The sequence below is a fragment of the Esox lucius genome, chromosome 4, assembly GCF_011004845.1.
Source record: "Esox lucius isolate fEsoLuc1 chromosome 4, fEsoLuc1.pri, whole genome shotgun sequence".
Classification (NCBI taxonomy): domain Eukaryota; kingdom Metazoa; phylum Chordata; class Actinopteri; order Esociformes; family Esocidae; genus Esox; species Esox lucius.
In genome coordinates this window covers 33,481,710-33,508,261 of record NC_047572.1, presented here as the reverse complement: position 1 = coordinate 33,508,261, position 26,552 = coordinate 33,481,710, and the positions used below count along the sequence as shown (strand labels likewise).

At 41.4% G+C, this 26,552-nt stretch overlaps 1 protein-coding gene and 2 non-coding genes across 5 annotated transcripts; all 3 read left to right on the top strand.

Annotated features, from left to right (window-relative positions):
- The first annotated feature begins 9,941 nt into the window (after positions 1-9,941).
- On the top strand, positions 9,942-10,014 carry trnav-uac. The gene has a single exon. It is a non-coding gene; the product is annotated as a tRNA-Val (tRNA).
- Positions 10,015-13,337: 3,323 nt separating this feature from the next.
- trnav-uac lies at positions 13,338-13,410 on the top strand. Its single transcript has one exon. It is a non-coding gene; the product is annotated as a tRNA-Val (tRNA).
- A 3,150-nt stretch (positions 13,411-16,560) lies between these two features.
- cstf2 (cleavage stimulation factor, 3' pre-RNA, subunit 2) lies at positions 16,561-26,286 on the top strand. 3 transcript variants are annotated; one of them, XM_010903332.5, is made up of 15 exons: positions 16,561-16,686; positions 17,093-17,171; positions 17,920-18,089; positions 18,219-18,355; positions 20,141-20,260; positions 20,359-20,481; positions 22,486-22,585; positions 22,729-22,791; positions 23,416-23,475; positions 24,209-24,308; positions 24,410-24,684; positions 24,831-24,955; positions 25,061-25,135; positions 25,530-25,699; positions 25,976-26,286. In XM_010903332.5, exons 1-14 carry the CDS (start codon positions 16,608-16,610, stop codon positions 25,650-25,652), a joined length of 1,629 nt encoding a protein of 542 aa, XP_010901634.3. In that variant the 5' UTR covers positions 16,561-16,607; the 3' UTR covers positions 25,653-25,699; positions 25,976-26,286. The 3 variants fall into 3 exon arrangements, with proteins under 3 accessions (XP_010901634.3, XP_010901643.3, XP_010901651.3); XM_010903341.5 differs by lacking the exon at positions 23,416-23,475; XM_010903349.5 differs by lacking the exons at positions 22,729-22,791; positions 23,416-23,475.
- Positions 26,287-26,552: the final 266 nt, after the last annotated feature.

The window sequence follows — 26,552 nt, the reverse complement described above, 5'->3', positions numbered from 1 at the left end:
GTACAGTTTCAAGAGCATGGAGGAGATACCAGGAGACGGACCGTTACACGATGAGAGCTGGACAGGGCCGTAGAAGGGCATCAAACCAGCAGCAGGACCGGTATATGCTCCTTTGTCCGAGAAGGACCAGGAGGAGCACTGCCAGAGCCCTACAAAATGACCTCCAGCGGGCTACTTGTGTGCATGTTTCTGACCAAACTGTCCGAAACAGACTCCATGAGGGCCCGACGACCTCTACTGGGAACTGTGTTCACTGCCCATCACCGTGCAGCTCGATTGGCATTCGCCAGAGAACACCAGAATTGGCAGGTCCGCCATTGGCGCTCCGTTCGCATCACAGATGAGAGCAGGTTCACACTGAGCACCGGTGACAGATCTGAAAGAGTCTGGAGGCACCATGGTGAACATTATTCTGCCTGAAACATCATCCAGCATGACCGGTTAAGCGATGGGTCAGTGATGGTCTGGGGAGGCATATCCTTGAAGGGTCACAGACCTCCACATTCTAGCCAACAGTTCCTTGACTGCTGTTCGGTACCAGGATGAAATCCACAGACCCATCGTCAGAACTTACCCTGGTGAAGTGGGCCCTGTGTTCCTCCTGGTGCAAGACAATGCCTGGCTTCATGTAGCCAGAGTGTGTAGGCAGTTCCTGGATGATGAAGGCACTGATGCCATTGACTGGCACTCACGTTCCCCACACCTGAATCCAGGAGAGCATACAGGCACATGGGGGCCATACACACTACTGAGTCACATCATGAGCTGCCGTGATGAAATTCACGCAAGTTGGAACAGCCTGTGATTTAAGTTGTTCACTTTGATTTTATTTCAGTGTGAGTTTGAATCCAGTTCTCAGTCGGTTGGTGATTTTGGTTTCCACTGACCATTATTACGTCATTTTGTTCTCAACGTTTTTTTGATCTTTAATAGATTTAGTTCATCAAGATTTTTTTGAGCTGTGAGGTTAATCTAAATTAGGATGTACAGTTGTGCTCAAAAGTTTGCATACCCTTGGAAAATTGGAAATATATGTACCATTTGTAAAGAAAACATGAGTGAGCTGGCAAAACACGTCTTGGAGGAGACTGAGAAAAGTTAGTAGTACATCCCTCATATCCCCCAGCACAATAATATAGCAGCGTAACACCTTGGAACTGAGACGGGGGGGTCCGGCAACATTGTGGCCCTACCCGGGGGAGGCCCCGGACAGGGCCCAACAGGCAGGAAATCAATCCACCCACATTGCCAGGCATCAACCAAAGGGACACCCACCAACCGCAACCCCCCTGAATGAGGGCCGAGTATTGCCAGCAGCATACAGCCTAATTGCACAAGTGCGTAACAGAGAGACAACGACAAGCCAGTGACTCTTCCCCCGAAAGGCATTGGAGGGAGGGCATCCCAGTGGCGACGAGAGCCAACCTGGCAAGACAGCAAGGGTGGACAGTATCAAGCCTTCTGGTCACCTTCACGCCCCCGGGCCAGGCTACACCTAATTATAAACCGTGCTGTAGAGATGAGTTTTTAGTAGACACTTGAAAGTTTGCACTGAGTTTGCATTTCTAACCTTAATTGGCAGATCATTCCACAGTAGTGGAGCTCTATGAGAAAAGGCCCTGCCGCCAGCTGTTTGTTTAGAAATTCTAGGTACAATTAAAAGGCCTGCATCTTGCGATCGTAGGTAACGTGTAGATATGTATGGCTGGATCATTTCAGCAAGGTAAGTAGTAGCAAGTCCATGTATTGATTTATAGGTTAAGAGTAAAACCTTAAAATCAGCCCTAACCCTAACAGGCAGCCAGTGTAAGGACGCCAGGACAGGAGTAATGTATTCAAATTTTTTTGTTCTAGTTAGGATTCTAGCAGCCGTGTGCAGCACTAATTGAAGTTTATTTATTAGTTTGTCTGGATAACCAGAGAGAAGAGCATTGCAGTAATCTAGTCTAGAAGTAATGAAACATGGATTAATTTTTCTGCATCAGTTTTTGATAGAAAGTTTCTAATTTTTGCAATGTTTCGAAGATGAAAATTAGCAACTCTTGAGACATATTTTATATGTTCTTCAAATGAGAGGTCAGGGTCAAGGGTAACGCCTAGGTTTTTTACATTCAACTGTAGGTTATAACAGAATGGCACAATCATAAAACAAAACATGGCAACAAAGAAAAAAAGTCTGCATACCCTTAGTTCTTAAAACTGTGTATTGCCCCTTTTAGCATCAATGACAGGGTGCAGTCTTTTGTAATAGTTGTCTATGAGGCCCTGAGTTCTTGCAGGTGGTATACCTGCCCATTCATTGTGGCAAAATGCCTCCAGGTCATGCAAAGTCTTTGGTCGTCTTGCATGAACCCCATCTTTGAGATCTCCCGAGAGTGGTCTATTTTGGTCTTGTCACTTCAAATGACAGTGTGCCAGAAGCTGAGGCGTGTCAGGGTGTGGTCGAGCGTATTGTAACCAGGCTTTTTTGTGGCAATGGTGCAGTAAAGGTTTCCTTCTGGCAACGCAACCATGTAGCTCATTTTTGTTCAAGTACCTTCGTATTGTGCTCCTTGAAACAACCACACCGTCTTTTTTCAGAGCAGCCTGTATTTCTACTGAGGTTATCTGTGGGTTTTTCTTTGTATCCCGAACAAATCTTCTGGCAGTTTTGGCTGAAATCTTTCTTGGTCTACCTGACCTTGGCTTGGTATCAAGAGATCCCTGAATTTTCCACTTTCTAATAAGTGATTGAACAGTACTGACTGGCATTTGCAAGGCTTTGGATATCTTTTTATATCCTTTTCCATCTTTATAAAGTTCCATTATTTTGTTACGCAGGTCTTTTGACAGTTATTTTCTGCTCCCCATGGCTCAGTATCTAGCCTGCTCAGTGCATCCACATGAGAGCTAACAAACTCATTGACTATTTATACACAGACACTAATTCCTATTTAAAAAGCCACAGGTGTGGGGAATTCACCTTTAATTGCAATTTTCACCTGTGTGTGTCACCTTGATTGTCTATAACAAGGCCAAACATTCAGGGTATGTAAACTTTTGATCAGGGCCATTAGGGTGATTTCTGTAATCATTATGATTTAAAAGAATTATCACAAATATGTGATAATTAATGGCTTCATATGATCATTATCCTTGAATATAAGACATGATCAGTCATATTTTCTAAATCAATGACAAAATTTCACAATTTCTTCCAGGGTATGCAAACTTATGAGCACAACTGTATTGTTCTTATAGGGTCAGAGCAGATTGATCTTTTACATAAACATTAAAGCTAATGTAATTGCCCCAAATAAGCCTAACATTGGATTTTACTACATTTTAATGGACTGTATAAGGCTGGCGTGCAGTCAAATATTAAAATATAATTAGAGTTTAGGTGGGCTACACGCCTCAGCAAGCAAAAAGTAGGAGGGGTGCCCAACAACAGTGACAAAAAATATAATTATGAAATTATGAAATAAAATTGTTCAACGCAGTTCATAAGTTTTTTGACAGAGACACAAGTTGTGTCTTTTTGGCTCTGAACTCCAGCACACTGGATTTGAAATGAGACTGTCAGCTTTAACTGGACCTTATTTATATCCACCAACTCTGAGCTGTGTAGGAATTACAGTGCTTTTGATACACTGCATTGGATGACTGCATGAAATTGCGACGCATGGATATTACCAGCTCTGTGTATCTTCCCTTGTGATGCTCTGACAAATAAACCTCCTTGGTTGCTTTAGCAGTATGTCTGGGTTCATTTGAGTTTTGAGGCATTGGGTTTATCTTAGCAGACAAGCTGTTTCTGTAGAACATAATTAATTCGGCTGCTGCTGTTAGTTGTTCTCCAATGAAGACAAGTGAGCCAATTCCAGAGGAAGCTGTACATGCAACAACTAGTTACCTGCTTCACTGCATACTGTATGACTTTAAACAACTCATATTCCTAACTTCCTCTATCCAGTGGACATTTTCGATCATACTTTCAAGAAACCTGACATCACAAGTTTTTTTGGATGTAAAAATATAGATATTTTGGGTTTCCACTATCTTTTGTGAACCTGTCTCATTGCAAAACCTCCCAATGATCCAGCAGAATTAAAGATCATGGCAAGTCTTTCTTATAGACATCTGTGCCAAGCCGCTCTGCTTTATTTTTTCCAAACAGGGAGTCACATGAGTGAAATTAAAACCTTTGCTCTGCTGGTCCCAGAACCGCCTGAGGGAGTCACTACAGCTTGATAGAACAGGAAATCACTTCAGCGTCAGGGGCTTTTAGTTTGCTGTTTTCCAGCAACATACCGCTTTACTGAATCATATTTCTGAAATACTCAGTCTGGTTTTTGACACACCATAATATTGATACTGTAATCAGGAAGGCGATAAATTACCTTTAATGGCGTTAGAAATTACAGTTTTGGCACACATTATCGCCATATTCTCTTGGAGAGATTGGAAATGCAAATTGGTCTATGCAGAGAAATTCTTGCCTGATTTAGATCCTATAAGTGGGAAAGGAATAAGTCGATATCTGTGAATTGTCTGTCCTCTGACAAATTATAGTGTACGTTTTGATATTCCTCAAGGTTCTGTTAAGGGAAACCACTTTTCTTTTCACCATGTACAAACCCGATTCCAAAAAAGTTGGGACACTGCACAAATTGTGAGTAAAAAAGGAATGGAATAATTTACAAATCTCATAAACTTATATTTAATTCACAATAGAATATAGATAACATATCGAATGTTGAAAGTGAGACATTTTATAATGTCATGCCAAATATTGGCCCATTTTGGATTTCATGAGAGCTACACATTCCAAAAAAGTTTGGACAGGTAGCAATAAGAGGCTGGAAAAGTTACATGTACAGATAAGGAACAGCTGGAGGACCAACTTATTATGTCAATTGGCAACATGATTGGGTATAAAAAGAGCCTCTCAGAGTGGCAGTGTCTCTCAGAAGTCAAGATGGGCAGAGGATCACCAATTCCCCCAATGCTGTGGCGAAAAATAGTGGAGCAATATCAGAAAGGAGTTTCTCAGAGAAAAATTGCCAAGAGTTTGAAGTTATCATCATCTACAGTGCATAATATCATCCAAAGATTCAGAGAATCTGGAACAATCTCTGTGCGTAAGGGTCAAGGCCAGAAAACCATACTGGATGCCCGTGATCTTCGGGCCCTCAGACGGCACTCAGTTCAGAACCCTGCATCTCTGATGGTATGGGGTTGCATGAGTGTGTGTGTCATGGGCAGCCTACACATCTGGAAAGGCGCCATCAATGCTGACAGTTATATCCAAGTTCTAGAACAACATATGCTCCCATCCAGACGTTGTCTCTTTCAGGGAAGACCTTGCATTTTCCAACATTACAATGCCAGACCACAAATTGCATCAATTACAATGTCATGGCTGCATAGAAGAAGGATCCGGGTACTGAAATGGCCAGCCTGCAGTCCAGATCTTTCACCCATAGAAAACATTTGGCGCATCATAAAGAGGAAGGTGCGACAAAGAAGACCTAAGACAGTTGAGCAACTAGAAGCCTGTATTGGACAAGAATGGGACAACATTCCTATTCATAAACTTGAGCAACTTGTCTCCTCAGTCCCCAGACGTTTGCAGTCTGTTATAAAAAGAAGAGGGGATGCCACATAGTGGTAAACATGGCCTTGTCCCAAATTTTTTGAGATGTGTTGATGCCATGAAATTTAAAATCAACTGAAACATTTTCTTAGTTTAAACTTTTGATATGTCATCTATGTTGTATTCTGAATAAAATATTAAAATTTGAAACTTCCACATCATTGCATTCTGTTTTTATTCACAATTGTACAGTGTCCCAACTTTTTTGGAATCGGGTTTGTATGCTGTCACTTGGTGATGTCATCTAGAAACACAGCTGAACATTACAATGAAATATCGCCTAGCCCCAAAATTCTTGACCCAGGAAAGGGATGGCAGGACATTTTTAAGACATCTTCTTTTGGAGCTGACAATGAACATCAACGGTTGTACAGTAATTGATAAAACAACTGTGAAGGACTGCGCAGCTTTACTTTAGACCTTGATCTCTGTTGACTGGCATACAAAACATATTTCAAGAGCATCTGGTTGCACTGACAAACTGGTTTCTACCTGAAGACTCTGGTCACAGCCCACCTGTTCACACCTGCAGTTATTGACCCGTTCGTTGTCTGAATATTTTTTTTAATATACTAATAAACGATGTGGTCTTAAAAAGTAATGTACTCCTATAATCTCCATCTGGTACAACCAGTAGAGGAATGGCCTCAGGGTGTTTCTGAACTAGCTGACAGAATTAACATTGTGAAATGGTTACATTTATAATAATGCCATTTCAGTGCAAAAACTGTTTTAAAAAAAAAAGGAAAGTCACCGGTTTCAGTGGGGTGATACTTCCGACAAATTCATGGTGACATCATTATAACAGACCAATGAAACATTAGCTAGGTAAGAAACAGGACTCTATCAACTTGGGGTTGTTAATTAATGGTTTTAAATGGGACCCCCGGTAAATAAAATAAATACAAATATTATCTCAGTGAAACTTTAGATTTCTTTCATATTTTGAGTATAAATTCAAAACCACAATGACATTATTTATTTTACACTGGGGCATCGGGTTCTGCATAACTTTCTCTAATAAACATATTGAATATATATTAAAACATATGAACACATAAAATGTGTGTTGTGTATTGAATTAACTTCCCATTTATTTAATATTAGGTTTTGATTGAAGATAAAAATGCAAAAAATCCTAAAGGGGCCAAATGTTTTTTTCAAGTCACTGTGAAAATGTCAACCCTAATGTTGAAAGCCCTGAAGCCATATTTCATGAGCTGAAAGAAAATATTCGCCCCATACGCGTTTTTCTAAATTGTGTGAAAAAAAAGTATTTACATCCCTGTCAGCAAGTATCTTCTTTGCCAGGATAATTCATCTATCTGACAGGTCTGTCGTGTCAAGCGGCTAATTTAACAGCATGATCATTACACTGGGGAGCCTTGTACTGGGGACAATATAAGAACACAGAAAATGTAGTTGATCACACAAAAGAATGCCAAATGTGTATTAAGTTTTGAGGAAACGTGCAATTGCCATGCTGACTCCAGGAATGTCCACCAGAGCTGTTGGTTGTTAATTTCTATAACATAAGTCACCCTCAATGTAGTTTAAGAGAATTTAAGAGAATTGAGAGAATTTAAGGGAATCGTTTAAGAAAATGGCAGTTTTTCCAACTAGTCTCACATGCAATTACGCCAGCCCATGACTTTGACAGAAGAGTGCCAGCTGAAATCGTCTTGGACAGGGACAGCAACGAGTCTTCCAAGCCTGGTACTCCGGAGGTGTGAGCCAAGACCTCAAGTTTAAAAACAGCAGGAGACAAGGAAAATTTAGAGAGTGCATTCCTTAGGGGAGGTCCCGGACAGGGCCCAACAGGCAGGAAATCAATCCACCCACAATGCCAAGCATCAACCAAAGGGACATCCACCAACCGCAACCACCCAGAAATGAGGGCTGAGTATTGTCAACTGTATCAAGCCTTTCCAGTCACCTTCACACCCCTGGGCCAGACTGTATTTTATCATAGACCATGCTGAAGAGATGAGTCTTTTGTAGACACTTGAAAGTTTGCACCAAGTCTGCACATCGAACCTTAGTTGGCAGATCATTCCACAATAGTGGAGCTCTATGAGAGAAGGCCCTGCCTCCAGCTGTTTGTTTAGATATTCTAGGTACAAAAAGGCATGCATCTTGCAATCTAAGGTTATGTGTAAGTATGTATGGCTGGTTTATCAGGGTAACCGGAAAGAAGAACATTTCAGTAATCTAATCTAGAAGTAACATAAGCATGGATTAGTTTATCTGCATCAGTTTTTGATGAAAAGTTTCTGATTTTTGCAATGTTCCGAAGATGAAAATGAGAAAATACTGAGATATATTTTATATGTTCATCAAAAGAGAGGTCAGGGTCGAGGGTAACGCCAAGGTTTCTTACAGTTTTTGGTTATACAACCATAAAGCTGTTGAGGTTCACAGTAAGATCTACCAACAAAACTTGGGTTTTGGGTCCTAAAACAAGCATTTCTGTTTTTCTTGAGTTTAAAAGAAGTCATCCACTTCCTAATATCTGAAACACATGCTTCCAAAGTAGCAAATTTCATTAAAATAAACAACCTTGTGTCATCAGCACAACACAGAAAATTTACATTGTGATTCCGGATTACATCACCCAGAGGCAGCATATATAGTGAGAACAATAATGGGCCCCGAATCCGAGCCTTGAGGAACACCAAAACATACCTTTGATTTGTCAGATGATATGCCATCCACACATACGAACTGATATCTTTCAGATAAATAAGATTTAAACCAGGCTAGAACATGTCCAAGTAGCCCAATATGGGTTTCCAGTCTCTCTAAGAGAAGGGAGTGATCAATAGTGTCAAAAGCAGCACTAAGATCAAGAAGCAACAGAACGGATGCGGATCCTTTGTCTGAGGCCAATAGAAGGTCATTTGTTACCTTCACGAGTGCAGTCTCAGTACTATGATGGGGTCTGAAACTGGACTGGAACATTTCATAAATGTTATTTGTCTTCAGGAAGAAATTCAGTTGTTGGGAAACACATTTTTCTAAGATTTATGAGAGGAATGGGAGTTTCGATATTGGCCTATAATTGTTTAATATGTCTGGGTTCAGATTAGTTTTTTCTGAAGAGGCTTAATTTCCGCTATTTTTTGTGAGTTTGGTACACATCTGGAGGATAGGGAGCAATTTATTATGTTCAGCATTGGCTGACCAAGAACTGGAAAAAGCTCCTTAAGTAGTTTTGTTGGAATCGGGTCTATTTGACAATTTGTGGGTTTAGAACTCATTACTAATTTAGTGAACGTGTCGAGCGATACAGGATAAAAAACGTATATTCTGTAACCCTCCATTTATTTTTTTTAATCCATTATTTTGTAGTTTTGCTTGTGTGTTTTGGATCATTGTCTTTTTGCAAAACCCTTGTTTGGTTTAGCTTCAGCTTTTTGACAGATGGCCTAACATTCTCCTGAAGAAATGTCTCGTACATAATGGAATTCATGATTGACTCAATGGTAGGTTGGCAAAACAGCCCCAAACTATGATGCCTCCACCTCCATGGCATACTGTTGGTATGAGGCTCTTCTGTCCAAAGGCAGTGTTTCATTGTTTTTCCAGTAGTGTTGATCTTTACCCAGGTGTTGTTCCAGTAGTGTTGATCTTTACTCAGGCGTTGTTCCAGTAGTGTTGATCTTTACTCAGGCGTTGTTCCAGTAGTGTTGGTCTTTACCCAGATGTTCTTCCAGTAGTGTTGATCTTTACCCAGGTGTTGTTCTAGTAGTTTCGGTCTTTACCCAGTTGTTGTTTGGCAGACACATTGTATCTTGAAAAAAAAATTTGAGAGCAGAGACTTCTTCCAACCTGAACTCCCATGTAGGCCCCTGTCTAATCTTCATGGAAGGCTGCTCCCTCCCAAGATACTCTCTAAAGATGATCTAATCATTTGCATGCTTTGGTGCACCTGCATTCTAATTTTTGCCATTTTATGTGATGTTAAAGACATGGGTGACTTTTTCTGCATGTGGAAATTTCACAGATTCTGTTTATTATAATTTCATACTTTTTGAGGGGATTTGTAAAATTTGCCTGCCTTCATAAATGTGATTGGAATTTTGTTCAAATATCCATGTGTCCAAATATATATTTAAAAAATGCATTTCAGGGGGTGTCCTTACTTGCTCAAAGGGTGGTAAATCTGATGGCAGCTTGTAACTACTTGCTGCTATCAGATACTACTAAATCAATAAGCTAACTTTTGTGAAATATATTTTTACATTACATATAATTTAGCACATATTTCAGAGTGAGTTTCACAGACTACTGGAGACCAGTTGGTTCTATAGTGTAGTGGTTATCACGTCTGCTTTACACGCAGAAGGTCCTGGGTTCGAGCCCCAGTAGAACCTTGAGTTTTGACACAGGAATTAACATTCTATGCTCCACAGTAAATCTGTTGACTGATTAACGATACATGTAATATACATATGACACACCAAAGAATTAACGTTAATATCTATTATCCAATGAATATTTGTAACTTGTATCAGGCAATTTCATTGCATTGTACAGTCATGTTAAGTATTAATAGCCTTCATGTAATTGAGCAGAGGTGATTGCAAAAAATTCAAAACAAGAACAATTAATCATATTCTGAGCTCAAACTTAAAAGGGGAGCCATATACATTCATTTCAACACTATCATTTCTTAATCACAATACATATTATAAAACATTAACATTTCAAAGGTATTGACACCACTGAGGAATATTTACAAAACCAAACAAACTTGCATCTGCTATGAAATTACAATCAATATATTGTGAAGCCTCCCCTATGCTCTATCAACTAAGCTACACAAAACAATTATAAACAAAATAATGCACTAGTGGTCATAAAACAAACTGCATATTTCTTAGTGAACAAAGAAACATTAAAATGCATGAAATGGTATTTGACATTAAAACTGATTTACTGGAACAACTACAATAACTAGTTCAGTCTTGTGTCTTAAAGTGAAGGAGGCACGGTCAGTCCCTCCAGTCAAAGACCAGTCTGTCCTGAAAGGACACCTCCCCCACAACAGTCAGCAGAGATAGGGAGGGGTCCCAGGCTGCCCTAGATCTCCCATAACACTGTAGGTTCCTTTGCTCCTTCTCCCGGGCCTTCTATACTTGCAGTATTGGCCATCCACTCTCTCTCCTGCAGCTCCGTGGTTGGGACACTTCAGCCTGACTTCTGTCCTATTCACCGCCTCCACTTCTTTGGATGTGAAAACCTCCATCCCACCAACACGCAGCCAAACTAGCACTGTGAATTCACAAAGTGCAAGGGTCTGTAACTATTTCTAAAAAAGTGTGCTGGTTTGCAGCATCCCTACTTCCTTTAGCTTTGTATTGAACTTGAATGGTTGGCTCGGCAACATTAGCTAGCTAGCTAGATAGCTAATGTTGGACAAATCATGCTAGTTTTCCTGACTTTCAAATTTCAGAAATAATGCTCAAATGTGTACAAAAAACCTTAGCTACATGTAAAATGACACAATATCATTTCTTGATTAAAAGCATGCTTGCCATATCATTGTGTGAAAATATCTACATATTACTTTGATATTTGGTCCAAATAACTGTTGTTAATGTGAATATGCCCTTTTTTATTTCACTAACAGCTATACTAGTGATAACTGTGAGGTAAGTAAATAATGAAAACAAATATATGTTTTTTTCAGATTCATGTTGAAAGGGCATTCAATAATTTTTGCTTAATTCGGTTATTAACTATAAATTATTTTAAATTGTACCATTAGGAAGGGGCCATTAAGAAGGTTTAGTGTAAATGACCAGAAGACATCTCCAGATATTTTTTTTAATTTTTATGCACAATTATGCTAAATCTGTATGCAAAATTGTGAGCACCTGAGATATTGCCCATTGAAAATGTCTCACTGGTCAGTCTATATATAAGTTCGAATTGTCTTGTCTCCTCATACTTGCTTTCGACACTCGCAGGACAATCAACTCACCGAAACTCGCTAATAGGCCTAGCTTCTCCTGTCTCATTTGGTAAGGGAAGTGTCATTTAAAATTCAGTCTTGTAAACGTCAGATGCAGGATTTTACGCAGTCCCTTTAAAATGGCAGTTGTTTCTATCACATAAACATAACAAAATTCACCCAGAAAATCAGAAAACTAAAGTTAACTTAGTACTTTAGTGAAAAGGCTGAAAATTATATGATGGGACACAAAAATATGATGTGGCTAAAATGTGTCATTTCTTTTCCAGATAACATTGACTGTATTATCAATACGTTGATATTTCTCTATAATTGTCGCTTTTTCCAGTAGTTTCTTGTTGTGTGGAAAATAACACAGTTGGTAATCGATGTATATACGATTTGTTGGTAACTTGAGAGTTAGGCTACTAAACTATGCAATTTTTTGAACGATAATACAGCATCATGATAATTAGCCTATCCTGCCGTTAATGTTAACGAAAGCTTAATTGAGTGTGTATCTGGGGTGTGTATCCCTCATATTTTAGGATTAATCAATCAATTAAATAAATACACAAATGCAGGTTACTCTGCACAAGAGTCTGCTACTAAACATTCGAAAATGTTTGATGACCTTTTGTAGTCATAAATGCCATAAGTTGTTAAAATACGGGTTTGGACTGAAGCGTCAATCTCCTTTATATTTAGATGCATGTTATTGCCATTCAATAACAAATGTCCTATACATCAGCAGTGTAGTAGTGCCCTATCATTACACCCTAGAGACAAAAAACATCAGGCAAGAACGTGTCTCAACGTTGCGGTCCGATTTCCACTAAAATTGCACAACATTTTGGTATTACAGTGTGATGTGTAGAAAAGACACTTTGGTTGCTTTGGTTTTAAGGACCCTAACTCTCACTTTCTGCGAGTGACTGAGGTGGCAATCAATATAGCCAGGCAAGTGAAGGTAGTTTCACCTCCCGATAAACGCGAATCCGGTCGATAGGCTTTGTTGTGGTCACGAGGGTGTGTCGCACTGTGCGCTTTCCTCACTGGTACAAAACAGGCAACGGAAATGGGGAACAGTTTACAGTCCACAGAATCAGCACGAGTTTATCCGACGAGGATCCTGTGAAATGTTTTTCAGTCGTTATTATAGATCATTTACTGAACAAATACACAATGCCCTGAAATTATATATGCATTCATATAATAATAACAATTCATGACGACCAACAATGCATTCCGGACATTTCACAAGGGGAAACATGGTGTCAGTTGAGTCTTAAAAGTTTTTGATTTGCGCAACTTTGTGCGCTAAATACCAAAGGTTCCGCCTCAAAGTGCAATTTGTATGGATAAATATTATAACGTTCACACAACGTTACATATTGTAATAGAGCGAGTTCATATTTGTGGACTATATTCCAGCCCTTGCTATGACGCAGGATAAAAACAGAAAGGTAAAAAAAAAACATTTCACACAATTCGGCACTAAACCAAATAGCTTGTAGCAAATGGCAGTTGCGGACACGACTGTCCTCCCCGACATAGGACAACATGCAGATTCCAGCAAGGTTACATGTTTGTCGAAAACATTTAGATTTGATAATATTTTATTTTTTTCAATCACTTACATACAGCTAATGTAGATTAAACAATGTCAATAAAAGAAAACATTCAAACCAAACAGGTCCGCCATATACAATAACCGTGCTGAACCGTTATTCGTCAGCTGGTTCCATAGTGTAGTGGTTATCACGTCTGCTTTACACGCAGAAGGTCCTGGGTTCGAGCCCCAGTGGAACCATCGCTTTTGGCAAATAAAAAACATTCAGTGCTCTTAGCGATGTTGGTGACTGATCGACAATACCTATACTATATACCGCACAAACTAATAAATATGTTTATTATCCAAAACAAAATCGTAATGATGACGTTTAATTCACAGATGACCTCTAGTCAAGAGATCTCAAACAAGCTTCCTCCTGTACACTAATGATTCAAAAGGAGACTGTTAATAGTCAGAATGTACACCTTTGATGTCCAAGGCACTTACTTCAGCATTAATGCAGGGTATGTGGATATTATATCTTAGTTTTGTTCATAGGCTAACCCTATTTTACAGCATGTTTTTTGCTGGTTCCTCATTCTATGAGCCAAGAGAAACTAGAAACAAGAGAAGACAGTCCAGTTGTTTTGAAACAGCCACTAAATCTTCAGCTAACTTGAGCCACCATTAGCTAAAAATCAATGGAAGTAATGGGTGCGTGTGAGAAGGTTAATGAAAAAAATCTCTCAATCACTCCATATGTGATTTGGTGTTGCTATAATTGTGATTTGGCCATAAAAATAAATGTTTTTACTTCTCACATGCCCCTGTTACTTATATAGATTTTCACTAATTTAGCTGAAGTTTGTAATGGCTGTTAAAGAAGACTGGACCACGGATTGAAGTTTCTCTTTGCTCATGTACTATTTCCCTGGGTTGTAAAATAGGGAAATTGTCTTTTAAAGTAAATTATTGACAAAATAAATTCTCATCTCAAAGATCCTCTTTGTTATAGAATTGCCAAAAATAGGTTTCTAAATGCATTGAGCTTGCAATAGGGAAAATACCCTATTACAAAATGTAGGCAACAATAACTCTATATCCAAAGTATCGTGTTAAGCTTCTGATTTTATAGTGTGTTTCCGATAAATAGCGAGTATCAGTTATTAGAATAATTAAACCCTTGTGGAAATAAAATAAATGACTTATGATCAATCAATAATTGTTCTTCAGATTGTTAGTTAATACCCCCTACTGGTAAATCTCTTCTTTACAAGGTCCCAGGCCTTTCCAAGTCACATCTGAGAACCTATTTCTAGCTAACTGAGGCTGATATCCTTGTCAAATGTGCTGCCATTACCACAGTCTCAGAAATCTCTCCTGCCCCATAAAGTATGTTTGCATAATCCCTATCTTATAGAACCAGACTTCATATAAAATATTTGACTGTCTTAAATCCTGGTAGCTACTGAGACTGATACAAATAATAAATAATACAATTAATAATCAGAATAAATCTAACCTGTAAAGTGATGTTTTCACACCTAAGGTGCTGAAGAAAATAATACAAAACTGAAGAAAAATGTATAAATAACAACATTCCAAAACACAGATCACTGTAAGACAACAGTTAAATCAGTATTGAAGTCCCATGTTGACAGTATTACTGCATACGCATTCAGTAGCTCCTTGACAGCTTTTTAGTACCGGTCACTCTTTAGCTGTGACCAGACAGTTAATACCAGGAGTAACAATGATTGTGAGTTAAATTGGTCGAGCATATTCTGGTTATTGTGCTGAAAGACTCATCTCTACACAAGACCAGAAACCAGAGAAAGGGAACATCCAGTCACTCATACGTTTATTTCCCAAAGACAACCTCTGGATATGACGCTGAGCATGTGCACTCAACTTCTTTGGTCAAACATGGCGAGGCCTGTTCTTAGTGGAACCTGTCCTGTTAAACCACTGTATGGTCTTGGCCACTGTGCTGCAGCTCAGTTTCAGGGTCTAGGCAATCTTCTTATAACCTAGGCCAGAGGTGTCAAACCGGTTCCACGGAGGGCCGAGTGTCTGCATGTTTTTGCTCTCTCCTTGTACTTGATTGGTTAATTAGGTCACTGATTGGTTAGTTTCTACCCTCACCTGGTTGTGTAGGTATGAACTAGGAACCAATTTATAGGAAAAACCAAAAACCTGCAGACACTCGGCCCTTTGTGGAACCGGTTTGACACCTGTGACCTAGGCCATCTTTATGTAGTGCAAAAATTCTTTTTTTCAGATCCTCAGAGAGTTCTTTGCCATGAGGTGCCATGTTGAACTTCCAGTGACCAGTATGAGGGGGTGTGAGAGCGATAACACCAAATTTAACACACTCCCCATTCACACCTGAGACCTTGTAACACTAACGAGTATCACACCTGAGACCTTGTAACACTAACGAGTATCACACCTGAGACCTTGTAACACTAACGAGTATCACACCTGAGACCTTGTAACACTAACGAGTCACATGACACCGGGGATCACTTAGGGGTGTACTCACTTTGTTGCCAGCAGTTTAGACATTAATGGCTGTGTGTTGAGTTATTTTGAGGGGACAGCAACACTGTTATACAAGCTGTACACTCACTACTTTAAATTGTAGCAAAGTATCATTTCTTCAGTGTTGTCAAATGAAAAGATAGAAACAAATATTTACTAAAATGTGAGGGGTGTACTCACTTTTGTGAGATACTGTACATGAGTGTAATATGCTAATGAATGGTACATTTAAAGGAATATTCTAATGCCCTTTAAAAGTACCTGAAAGAACATAAGAGCACCTGGAATGTTCATGTGTGATCAGTATGATCATGGATCAGTGTTGCTGGTTGAGGAGCCTTATGGCCTGGGGGAAAAAACTGTTTTTGAGTCCTTAAGTGCGTCCCCCCATGCTCCTGTAGCGTCTACCAGACGACAGCATTGTGAACTTCCCTATATATCGTCTGTGTTCGCACACTTGATTTTCCCCATTTACTTAGATAGTTATAGTCCAAATCATTGTATGAAGGCTGTCAATAACTGTCTTTCACCGGAGAAGTTGCTAATCCAAAACCTCTGAGAAATGTGTAACACCACACACAGTAACAAACTATTCCCTCTAGTGGACAGACAGGTGTGTTTTTCCCGCCATATGTGATGACGTAAAGAGTCGTGTATGCAAATAGTTATCCTGTACTAATATTTATATTTATATAAATCGTTAAACTTCTGTGGGCAATATCGGAAAGGTTTAGCTGGTTTCATTTATGCTAGAAATGACTCCTTACATCTAGAGGGAAGGAATGAAGGACTCAATTTAAAGGATTTTCGAACCTATTTGAACGAGCCCCGAAGAAAGCATCCGTAAACCGGATGATGTTACACTTTAAACTGTAGCATTTCCTGTTGCTACACTGTTATCATTCCCGAAAATGGCGAATTTAGCAGCTGCCGTTGTTGCTGCCGCTGGCAGAGATCCCGCGGTTGATCGTTCATTGCGCTCTGTTTTTGGTAAGGTAATTGCTAGTATAGTACTAGTTGGTTAAAGGGCGTATATATATGAATATATATATGTCGGAAATTGAGTTAGCAGTATTTCAATGCTGGCCCCGGTCCAACAAGCTGACCAACCTAACGCGCTACACACAACTAGCTTGCTATGTTAACTTACTCAATTGTGCAGGCTTTACCAATACTGTGCTAGGTAGCAATGTTGTCTACTGTACAGCAGGTTGTTAGTTGATGAAACAAAACAAAAAACAACAGTAACGGGAACTAGCCTTTCCCGTTATTCACAGACGGGAATGGTTAGGAAGTCAATTTCCTACGACACAGATTTATCTTTTGTCGGTAGCTTGTAAATAAGTTTCTCCATAACTCAGTCAAAATCTGACTTGGATGCATCCTCTATTTACAGTGGGAAACATTCCATATGAGGCCACAGAAGAGCAGCTAAAAGACATTTTTTCAGAAGTCGGGCTCGTTGTAAGTTTCAGGTAAGTGATCAGATATCGACATTTTAATGTGTATGTATTTTCCAGGGATACTCAGATTTGGTGCTCACGTGCAGAGCTGTGGTGGAGTGGTAACGCTCCCTGCTGGTGACCAGAGTTCAATACCCATCTTCATCCTTCGTGTTTGTCCGGTGTGGCTCCGTTGGTAAAGCATGGCGCTTGCAACGCCAGAGGTTGTGGGCTCGTTTCCCATTGGGGACCAGGTCGGAAATGGTCTCTCAGGAATGAATAACAACCTATGATTACTATTTGAGAGGACAACTTGTCAATATCGTGGCAACGTATTTACCCCGTGGTACTGAACCAGTAAATTTTTTGGGTGATTACTCCTGCTGTCGCCAAAAGTAATCTACAATCCAGAAAACCTTACCTGTCAGTAGGGGTTATACAAAGTGGTAAACTACCGTTAAGTAAACATTAATGTCAAGATGTTCCAAAGCTCACTGTCCCATCCTGGTTTTTCTCAATAGTTGCAGAGATGGATTGTCTTTGGTAAATTTACATAACTTTCTATTCAAATATTTTCTCATCTGCACCGACTGGTAAGCCTTCCGGGGTTAAAGACTTGCCTTCTGTGGTTTCCTGGAAAGGGGTGAATGTGATGAATGTTTTGTGAAAACTCCATGAATCCTTCAGTGACAGGAGCCCAATGTGGACCATCTCCCCACAGCGAAGGGGCCTGCTTATGATTCCTTGGGAAAAAGGTTTGAGAGCCCATGTTACCTTTCAGGTTGGTGTACGATCGGGAGACCGGCAAACCAAAGGGATATGGCTTCTGTGAGTACCAGGACCAGGAGACGGCGCTCAGTGCCATGAGAAACCTCAATGGACGAGAGTTCAGTGGCCGAGCTCTCCGCGTGGACAACGCTGCTAGTGAGAAGAACAAAGAAGAGCTTAAGAGTGAGTCTGGCCTGAGGCACTCTGTTAACCGCAATCGAAATGGTGACAAGGAACGGAACATGTTTGGTTGCTTCTCATTAGTTTGTAAAGGTCCAACACTTCCCCTGAACTCCTAGCGTGTCCCCCCAGGTCTGGGGACGGGAGCCCCCATTATTGAGTCTCCCTACGGAGACAACATCATGCCAGATGAGGCCCCGGAGTCCATCAGCAGAGCTGTGGCCAGTCTCCCCCCCGAACAAATGTTTGAGCTCATGAAACAGATGAAGGTGAGTGTGTTTTCTCCAGATTTCTAATTTCTGTACATAAGAGGCCAGTGTGTATTTTCAGTTTTCAATTTGACTTCCCTGATTCCGTCTACCCAGTTGGATTTTAGGATATTGGAGAGTATGGAATGAAACACGGATATGCTATTTAAAAGAATAGAAAAAGCATTAGATAGACAACGTTATAAGGAATAGCAAATGCGTGAGGCACCGATCTCAAGCATTTAACCATTGATCCAATGGAATAAATGGAAACAACTCAACCCTGCCCTTCCCACCAGAATGTAGATGCGTTGGGTGATCTAAGAGGGGGTTTGATGAGTAGATGCGTAGGGAGCATAAGGGCTAAGGGTTGTTTCTGGACAGTGAATGTATTGCTGAACCCTAGGATGTTGTCAAACACTGCAATCATTGAATTCATTATTTAAAAAGCTCAAGTAGTAAGCAGCATCGGTCCTGTTTCTTGACAGGATTTGACTTAACAGAACCCGAAGCTGTAGTGAATCTAACCACGGGTAGAAAGAACTGCCCAACTTAAGTGAGATGAGAAACAGCGAGATGTGAGTAAAGCAGCCACAAGTTGAGGAGAGAGACTGCTATAAAAGGGGACATTACACACGGATGAGATGTTGCGTAATATTGCATGCTGTTGCTATATGAACATTGGCCATGTCAATGTGAATTAGACTAACTGTGCAGGCCCAATCGGCACATCTTTGCCTAGGCATGCAATGTAATTAAAACTTTGTATTGGTATTGAAGCCACATTTACAACCAGTGGCTATATATTTAAAAATGCATTTTTACCTTTTCTATTTTATTTTGCAAAAGCAAAAAACAAGCAATTTTCACATTCCCAATTACTCAATTTTAACACTTAAATCTTCCAAAACAAATACTGATCACAATCTTATCTCAGGGATCTTGGCTTTGTTTCCCATCTTTACATGCTCTGGGTAACTATCTTGTCTCTCATAACAACATCATGCATTCCTGAACCTTTGCTATTGTTTGGTTTCGTGCAGCCTCAGTTGATTTATCAACTGTCATTCTGAAAGTTCTTCCCTGAATCAGCTGATGTAGTGTAATCATGTCACATTTCACATACAAGTTGAACAACTTTTCTTTTTTATTATTCATATTAAAGTTACACTTTCTTTTGAAAGCCTTCGGTTTTGCAATGGCTTCCTTCCGGCTGATTGGCCCAGTGGTCGTCTTTGGAGAGTGGCATGGTTGGCCAGCACTCTGGGTTTGTGTGGGGTCGCTTATTCAATAGGGCAACCCCACACAAACCTTGTTTTGTTGTGTTGTAGTAGCTCCTTGTCTTCTTGGGCCATTTTGAGGTCAGTCAAGGTTGAAGGCTGGAGAGTTCTTTTTGGCATGTCAGGATTGTTTTATTCTTCCTTGTTGAGCGAGCGGAATGATAACCTGATTTGGCTCAGTTGTGCTTTGGTAGGCACATGTTGACACGAATGTTCCGGGTTCGTGGAGAGTTTCTACAATGAAGTTTAGATGGGTGTGTCCATGAGATCTTCATAAATATGTAGGGATTTTACAGGATTTACTTTTTAATTAATTTAATTGCATATCAATGACATAACAACAAATGGCTGTGAGAAATGTTAGGAGAGTTTTGTCACATGATTTTGTGGACAATATGTGGAATCTCCCAACATGAGGGTTTTGACATCAATATTTTATTTAATGTAGCTGGCTTTCTGATTTATATAGTCAGTTGTGCTAAGTCCATTATTGTAATACCTTGGGGTGTGATTTTTCCCTCTCTAGCTGTGTGTGCAAAACAGTCCCCAGGAGGCCAGAAACATGCTGCTGCAGAACCCCCAGCTGGCCTTTGCCCTGCTCCAGGCCCAGGTGGTCATGAGAATCGTGGATCCGGAGATCGCCCTGGTGAGACCTGGCGAGTTCGTTCAGAGCTGATTTGGTCACGCATGTTGTTGTCACTAGAGGTGTCAACCTTTAATCTGGACTTTTGTCTTCATCTGTAGAAAATGCTTCACAGACAGACCCCTGTGCAGCCATTGGTTCCCAACAGTCAAGCTGGACCAATCCCGGTGGCCAACCAGCCTATTGCCCCGCCCAACGCTCCAGTGTCCCAGCCCCAGCCCATGGTGAGTCTGGCTGACACCTTCAGACGGACACGCACAGCCAGCCAATCGTGTAGTTAAATTATTTTTAGACAAACTATCCCTTTATCAAAAAATTCACTAACCCAAAGTTAGTCCAGAATGGACATAGTCATTTTTTCCAACCACCCATTTTACAGCTCTGTCCCTGGCTGTAATTAGCGTCTTAGCACCGTCCAAATTCATGAGTGAAAACTGTTCGTCTCACTAAAGCAAAGCTGCATTGCAAGCAGAAAACGACTCCAAAACACTCCAAACTAAGACTAGTGGTGTTGTTTAACTCAAAGAACATGACAATGTTGTATTCCTGTAAGTTTCGCTATATATTTGTAATTTCAAATTAACAGGTTCTTCCTGTGTTTACCGGTCAGTTTTGTTCACAATTGCATCAATCCACGCATTTTATCGGGAAGAGGATGTGCATATGTCACAGTAAACAAAAGTTAGTATTCGCTAGCTAGGAAGCAAGTTATCTATTTCATTGTTGATATTCACCAAAAGACTGAAAGTTCACTTGCTTTGAAAATGCATAAATACAACCAGGAAGAAGACTTTGTTGTTTGGGGGATAGAACCGTACTTGTTCGAACCAGAATACACAGGGGATGAATTGACCGAACTAGAGGCTAGAACAGCAGCTGACGATGGGGGAGATGGTGAACCAGCTAATCCCCAACCCTCACCCAGAATGTCAGGAGGAGTGTGGTGTAGCTGTGGATCGTGCAGTCTAATGCCAACCGAAATGGAATGCTTTTGTTGTAACAAATGGGTACTACTGATGCCAACACTGGAGACCATGAATGACCCAGTCCCTGAATCTGAACTCGTTCCAAGATGTGATTGATCATCCTGATTTTACCCCCCTCATAACTCCTGTGGTTATTCAAAAAAAAAAATAATTACATTCCATAAATTTACTGGAAGAGCCGTTCTAGCCCAGAGGGACCCAATGGCCAGCTCAAAATAGTAAGTAGCTACCTAACATATAGCAAACAAGTGTATGAGGCACAGCTATTTATTTGGATAGCATATTCCATACACAGGGCAATTAAAATTGCTTTTATAAAGAAAAAACAATCATGCATATTAAAAACTACATTTAGTATCAAAGTGTATGTCCAACCTAGCAAGACAAACACCTAGTTGTTAGCAAACCCCTTTGAAATACATTTGCTGAGGACGTTTTACGATGTCTTTTGTTGACTGTAGTTTATTTATATTGTCGAGTCCATGCACAATGTCTTTTGATCAATCTGTCTATAGGCCGAAGTGCTCTCTCTGTTCAAGCAGTAATCTAGGTTGCTCTACTGGCTAGACATGCTGGTCAGACAGGCATTTATCTGATGAATGTATTTTTGCCAACTATGTTTCTAAGTTTCATAATGTGACAGTGCAATCAAAATACTGTTCAGGCCTGTTGCACATCAGACTAAAGATGATGCTTTTGCGTCATGTGGAAAAAAAATAGGATTGCAGCATTTTCCACAATGATAGAAATAAAAGTCCAGCAACGATATTCATGATAATGGGTCAGCTAGAGAAACTCACCTCGCGTAGGTTAAAGTTCACTCCCACCCCGATGACAACATCACTGAAGCACACGAGGTGTGTGAATGTCTGTAGGGAACAGGTGGCTGGTGCTGCTTTGGATCGACCAAATTCTGCCGGTTGTTTGGTCACTGTACAGATTAAAAATTTATGCTACAGCGACAGATTAGTAAATGTAGTTTGAAGTAGTTTTCCGCTTGCAATGCAGCTTTGCTGTAGTGGGACAAACAGATTCCATTCATGAATTTGGACGATGCTGAAACGCTAATTACAGTGATTATTATAATTTTTTTAGATATGATTTTTCGAGGAACTATCCCTTCTAATAGGTGTTCACATCAGCTTGAGGTCTCCGTACATTTCCACCCTCGACAATCTCTGAAGCTGAATGTCGGACCCGCCTCTAAATGACATCATGACTGTTTTAATGTGTGTCGCTCAGCCGGGGATGCACATGAACGGAGCCCCTCAGATGATGCAGCCTCCTCCCATGGGTGGAGGCCCGGGGCCCATGCCAGGGCAGGGACCTGTGGGACCCCCAGGTAGGGAGACTCCCAACACCTGTCTGTCTGTCTGTGTCTCCGTCTGCCTTTCTCTCAAACACACAACCATATATAGACATATGTCAGTATCCACTCGTCAGAGGAGTGCCCTCGTTGTGCTTCCCTTTGCTGTCTCATCCCAGGTGGGATCCAGCCGCCAATAGGAATGCCTCAGGGAGGTCCCGTTCCGATCGATAGGGGACAAGGTAATCAGACGTGCTTTAAACATGGCGTCATTATCCATCCACACGTCTGTCCCTGGTCAAAGGACCTTTCAGTGTCTGCAGTAGCTTTAAACATGGCGTCATTATCCATCCACACGTCTGTCCCTGTCAAAGGACCTTTCAGTGTCTGCAGTAGCTTTAAACATGGCGTCATTATCCATCCACACGTCTGTCCCTGGTCAAAGGACCTTTCAGTGCTTCAATGTGAAGTTGTCTCAGGCCTGGGGCAAACTCTGAGGGTTTAATTTTACAAAAGTCTTGCCAACTGTGTCACGCAGGAGTCAGTAATTGGCTCCAAAAAGACCCACAATTCCAGGGGTTCAGCAATATAAATTTTTCATTTGTAAAATACATTCCCAGTTATTCCCACAAATAAACCGAGACACCTTGTGACCATGTCAGCATGTAATCAAGCTGTTTGAAGACACACCTAGAGTCTGTTTTCATAGGTACTGGTTTACCTTTTACCAGAATGTCACCCACTTCATCCACATCAGTCAGGATTCATCACTGCCCAGTGTGTCCTTCTATGGTTCATTCCTTCCCATGTGTTGCTGCTTTGCTCTCTGAGTTGTCTCCTGTTCTTTTCACTTAATGCCGGCTCAGGAACTCTCCAGCACTCTCCTGTAGGATCGTCTGGGCAGGCTGCTATCGAGCGGCCTCAAGGTATCCTCCACACCCTAACCCCAGGCCTTGGCCGGCCTCCCCAGGCTCCAGGCAGGCCAGCACGGCTCCAGGCTGGCTAATGCCTGACAACCACGGCTGAAGGGCTTTCATTTCTGATTTGTTTGCCTTGGCACGTGTAAAACATGTCTTCTCTGGCCACGTCTCAACTGTGTAAGAGCGAAACCTAAGGCATCCCGGAGAGAAAAGATTGTCCTCAGTTACTAGGAAATCTGGATGTTGACTTACACACCAGTTATGTCATTGGGTTGTGCGACTGCTTAGAACGCCACGGAGAGATGACTGATGACTGATTTGTTTGCTTAGAAAATGTGTTTCGATCAAGCATTACAAATTCCATGAATAGCATTGAGACCTTTTGGTTTTGTACTCTAGACCTTGGCTGTTTTAGCATTTTATTTTTTAAATGACACCTCTGTCCTCCCTGTCTCTCATGCATGCCTCTCCTATTGACGTGTGCATGGTGGAAAATTACCAGACGGACAAGTCTTTAAACATGCTCCTTTTGTGTAGCGTTCCTTACGCGGTAGACAACCAGCCGGTTCCTCCCCTTGCCCCTTTCCTGTCTGTGTTGTAAATAGTGTGAGCTGTGTGTGTGTGTGTGTGTGTGTGTGTGTGTGTGTGTGTGTGTGTGTGTGTGTTCTGGTTTAGTGGGTGGTGTCTGCTCTGATACATGTGGTCTCTCCCACGTGTCGATTGTTGTGTCCCCCCCCAGGGCCAGGTGGTATTCCCCCCCGAGGCCTGCTTGGCGACGGCCCTAACGACCCCAGAGGAGGAACTCTGCTCTCGGTCACAGGGGAGGTCATTGAACCCAGGTGAGCGGAGGGGGTCTCTGTTAGCATCATATAAGTCATTGCTTCAGTTGCAATCGCCACTTTTGGTGTCGGCGACCGACTCTTTTTTATTCTGTGTTTAGCCGAGGAGGAGGGTTCATTGGAGGGCCCCCTTCACACCAGGTGCCCCCCATGCACATGAACCAGATGGCTGGCGGGCCTCCTCCAGACATGCGGCCGCCCCATGACATGAGAGGTCCACCCATGGGTGAGCCCAGAGGCATGATGGGAGAGCCCCGGGGCCCCCCCATGATGGAGCAGCGGGGCCCCCCCATGATGGAGCAGCGGGGCCCCCCCATGATGGAACCCCGAGGCCCCCCTATGATGGAACCCAGAGGCCCCCCCATGGAGTCCAGAGGTAAAAATGTCACTGTTCTCATGAGAACACTAGATATTGTTTTCCCAGATATTTTCTAGAAGCATTTAGTGTTATTGGTTGTGCGTGAGAAATATCCTGTTCCCCACTCGTGATCAGATCGGTAATGACTAATCTTGTTTCTGAAGGTCGCGACCCCCGAGCGATGGATGCCCGTGGACCAGGGTCCAGCCAGAGGGTTCCCATGGCCCAGGGAATGCAGGGCCCCCCCCCACATTCTATGAATCCTAATGCCCCCCCACCTGCCAGACCGGTATGGCCCACCTACACATGTATTTATTCTGTGATCACCCGTCAATGCAGATGCCAATTTGTGAGTGCTGTTTTCCACTTTTTTGGGATGTGATTGTTCTGGCAGGGTTCTGGCGTACCTCAGTCGGGTGGTGGCTTCAGCCCAGGGCAAAGCCAGGTGACGTCACAGGACCATGAGAAGGTGTGTGGAATGTCTTGAAAAAAACATATATTTTCTTTTGAAATACCAGATGAGATGCTTAAAGATACTGCAGAGAAGACTCTTGCCTGAGCCAGTAACACAAGATGAAGTAACAGTCTGTTTAAAAAAAAAAAAATCCACTTTCCAATTTCAAATCAACTGCTGCTGTTTTGGAGCTCTTTGGTTCACTAGCTGTTAATATCCGATCTGAACATCACCAGTCTGTGTGGTTCACCAGTCTGTGTGGTTCACCAGTCTGTGTGGTTCACCAGTCTGTGTGGTTCACCAGTCTGTGTGGTTCACCAGTCTGTGTGGTTCACCAGTCTGTGTGGTTCACCAGTCTGTGTGGTTCACCAGTCTGTGTGGTTCACCAGTCTGTCATTGTGTTCTCCAGGCTGCCTTGATCATGCAGGTTCTCCAGCTGACCCCAGAACAGATTGCCATGCTTCCTCCAGAGCAAAGGCAGAGCATCCTCATCCTCAAAGAACAGATCCAGAAGACTGCTGGGGCACCCTGAAAAGAACCCCAGTCCCAGACACGCTGTACCCCCATAATAAGGTTAAGGTAAGACTGGTCTGCTCAGGAGCATAGGACATTATGGGACAATCATGTGTGAAACATCATCGTTTGGCAGCTAAATGGGGGCGAAGATAATGGCAGCTCTGTTAAATGTTTTTATCTGGAATGTTGAAGCTTTCACACACCTGTAACACAACCCCTGACGTCCCTCCCAGCTTGTGTAGTTTTCAGTCTGCATGCCCTGCATTGGGTTCCATGTAGAACACCCTGTAATTGAGCTGTGCGTAACAAAATGCTGACACTTCCTTGTTTATTTTCAAGACTGACAGACTCCGCCCCCCCGGCAATGTTCGTGTTGGATGTTCCAGAAGATGTCATCTTTATTTTATTTTAAATTTTGTATTGTGGTTATTTTTTTTTCTTATTTTATTGCAAGTTTAATGCATTTGTGATTTAAAAAATGTCCGTTTATATTTAAACGGGAACACTATGGTAAAAGTCTTACGGAGAAGTGTTGCTGGGTGTTCCGTGATTGGTTTTCATTCTGTTTCCCGAAAGCCAACATTTTTGTGGTTAGAACTTGTTGTTACTGGTCTGGGTTTTAGTTCATCAATAAAAGACACTTCCCCTAATTTTGCAGTACTGTGATTTATTAAGATACAATGTTGGTATGTGCAGCAGAGTTTTCAAATGTAATTGTACATGACCAAGTCTTTCCTCTTAAAGGAAACAAGTACTGAAAAAGTTGTGCAAGGGGAATACCGTACATTTTCAAAAATTCCCAGGAACAGTGGGAAATGTCCGACATGAAATGAAACCTCACTTCCCTGTATGTATCACTTTTGCTTCCAGTCCAGTACAAGGAAATAAAGACTGATTTATATAATGGGACTTTGTA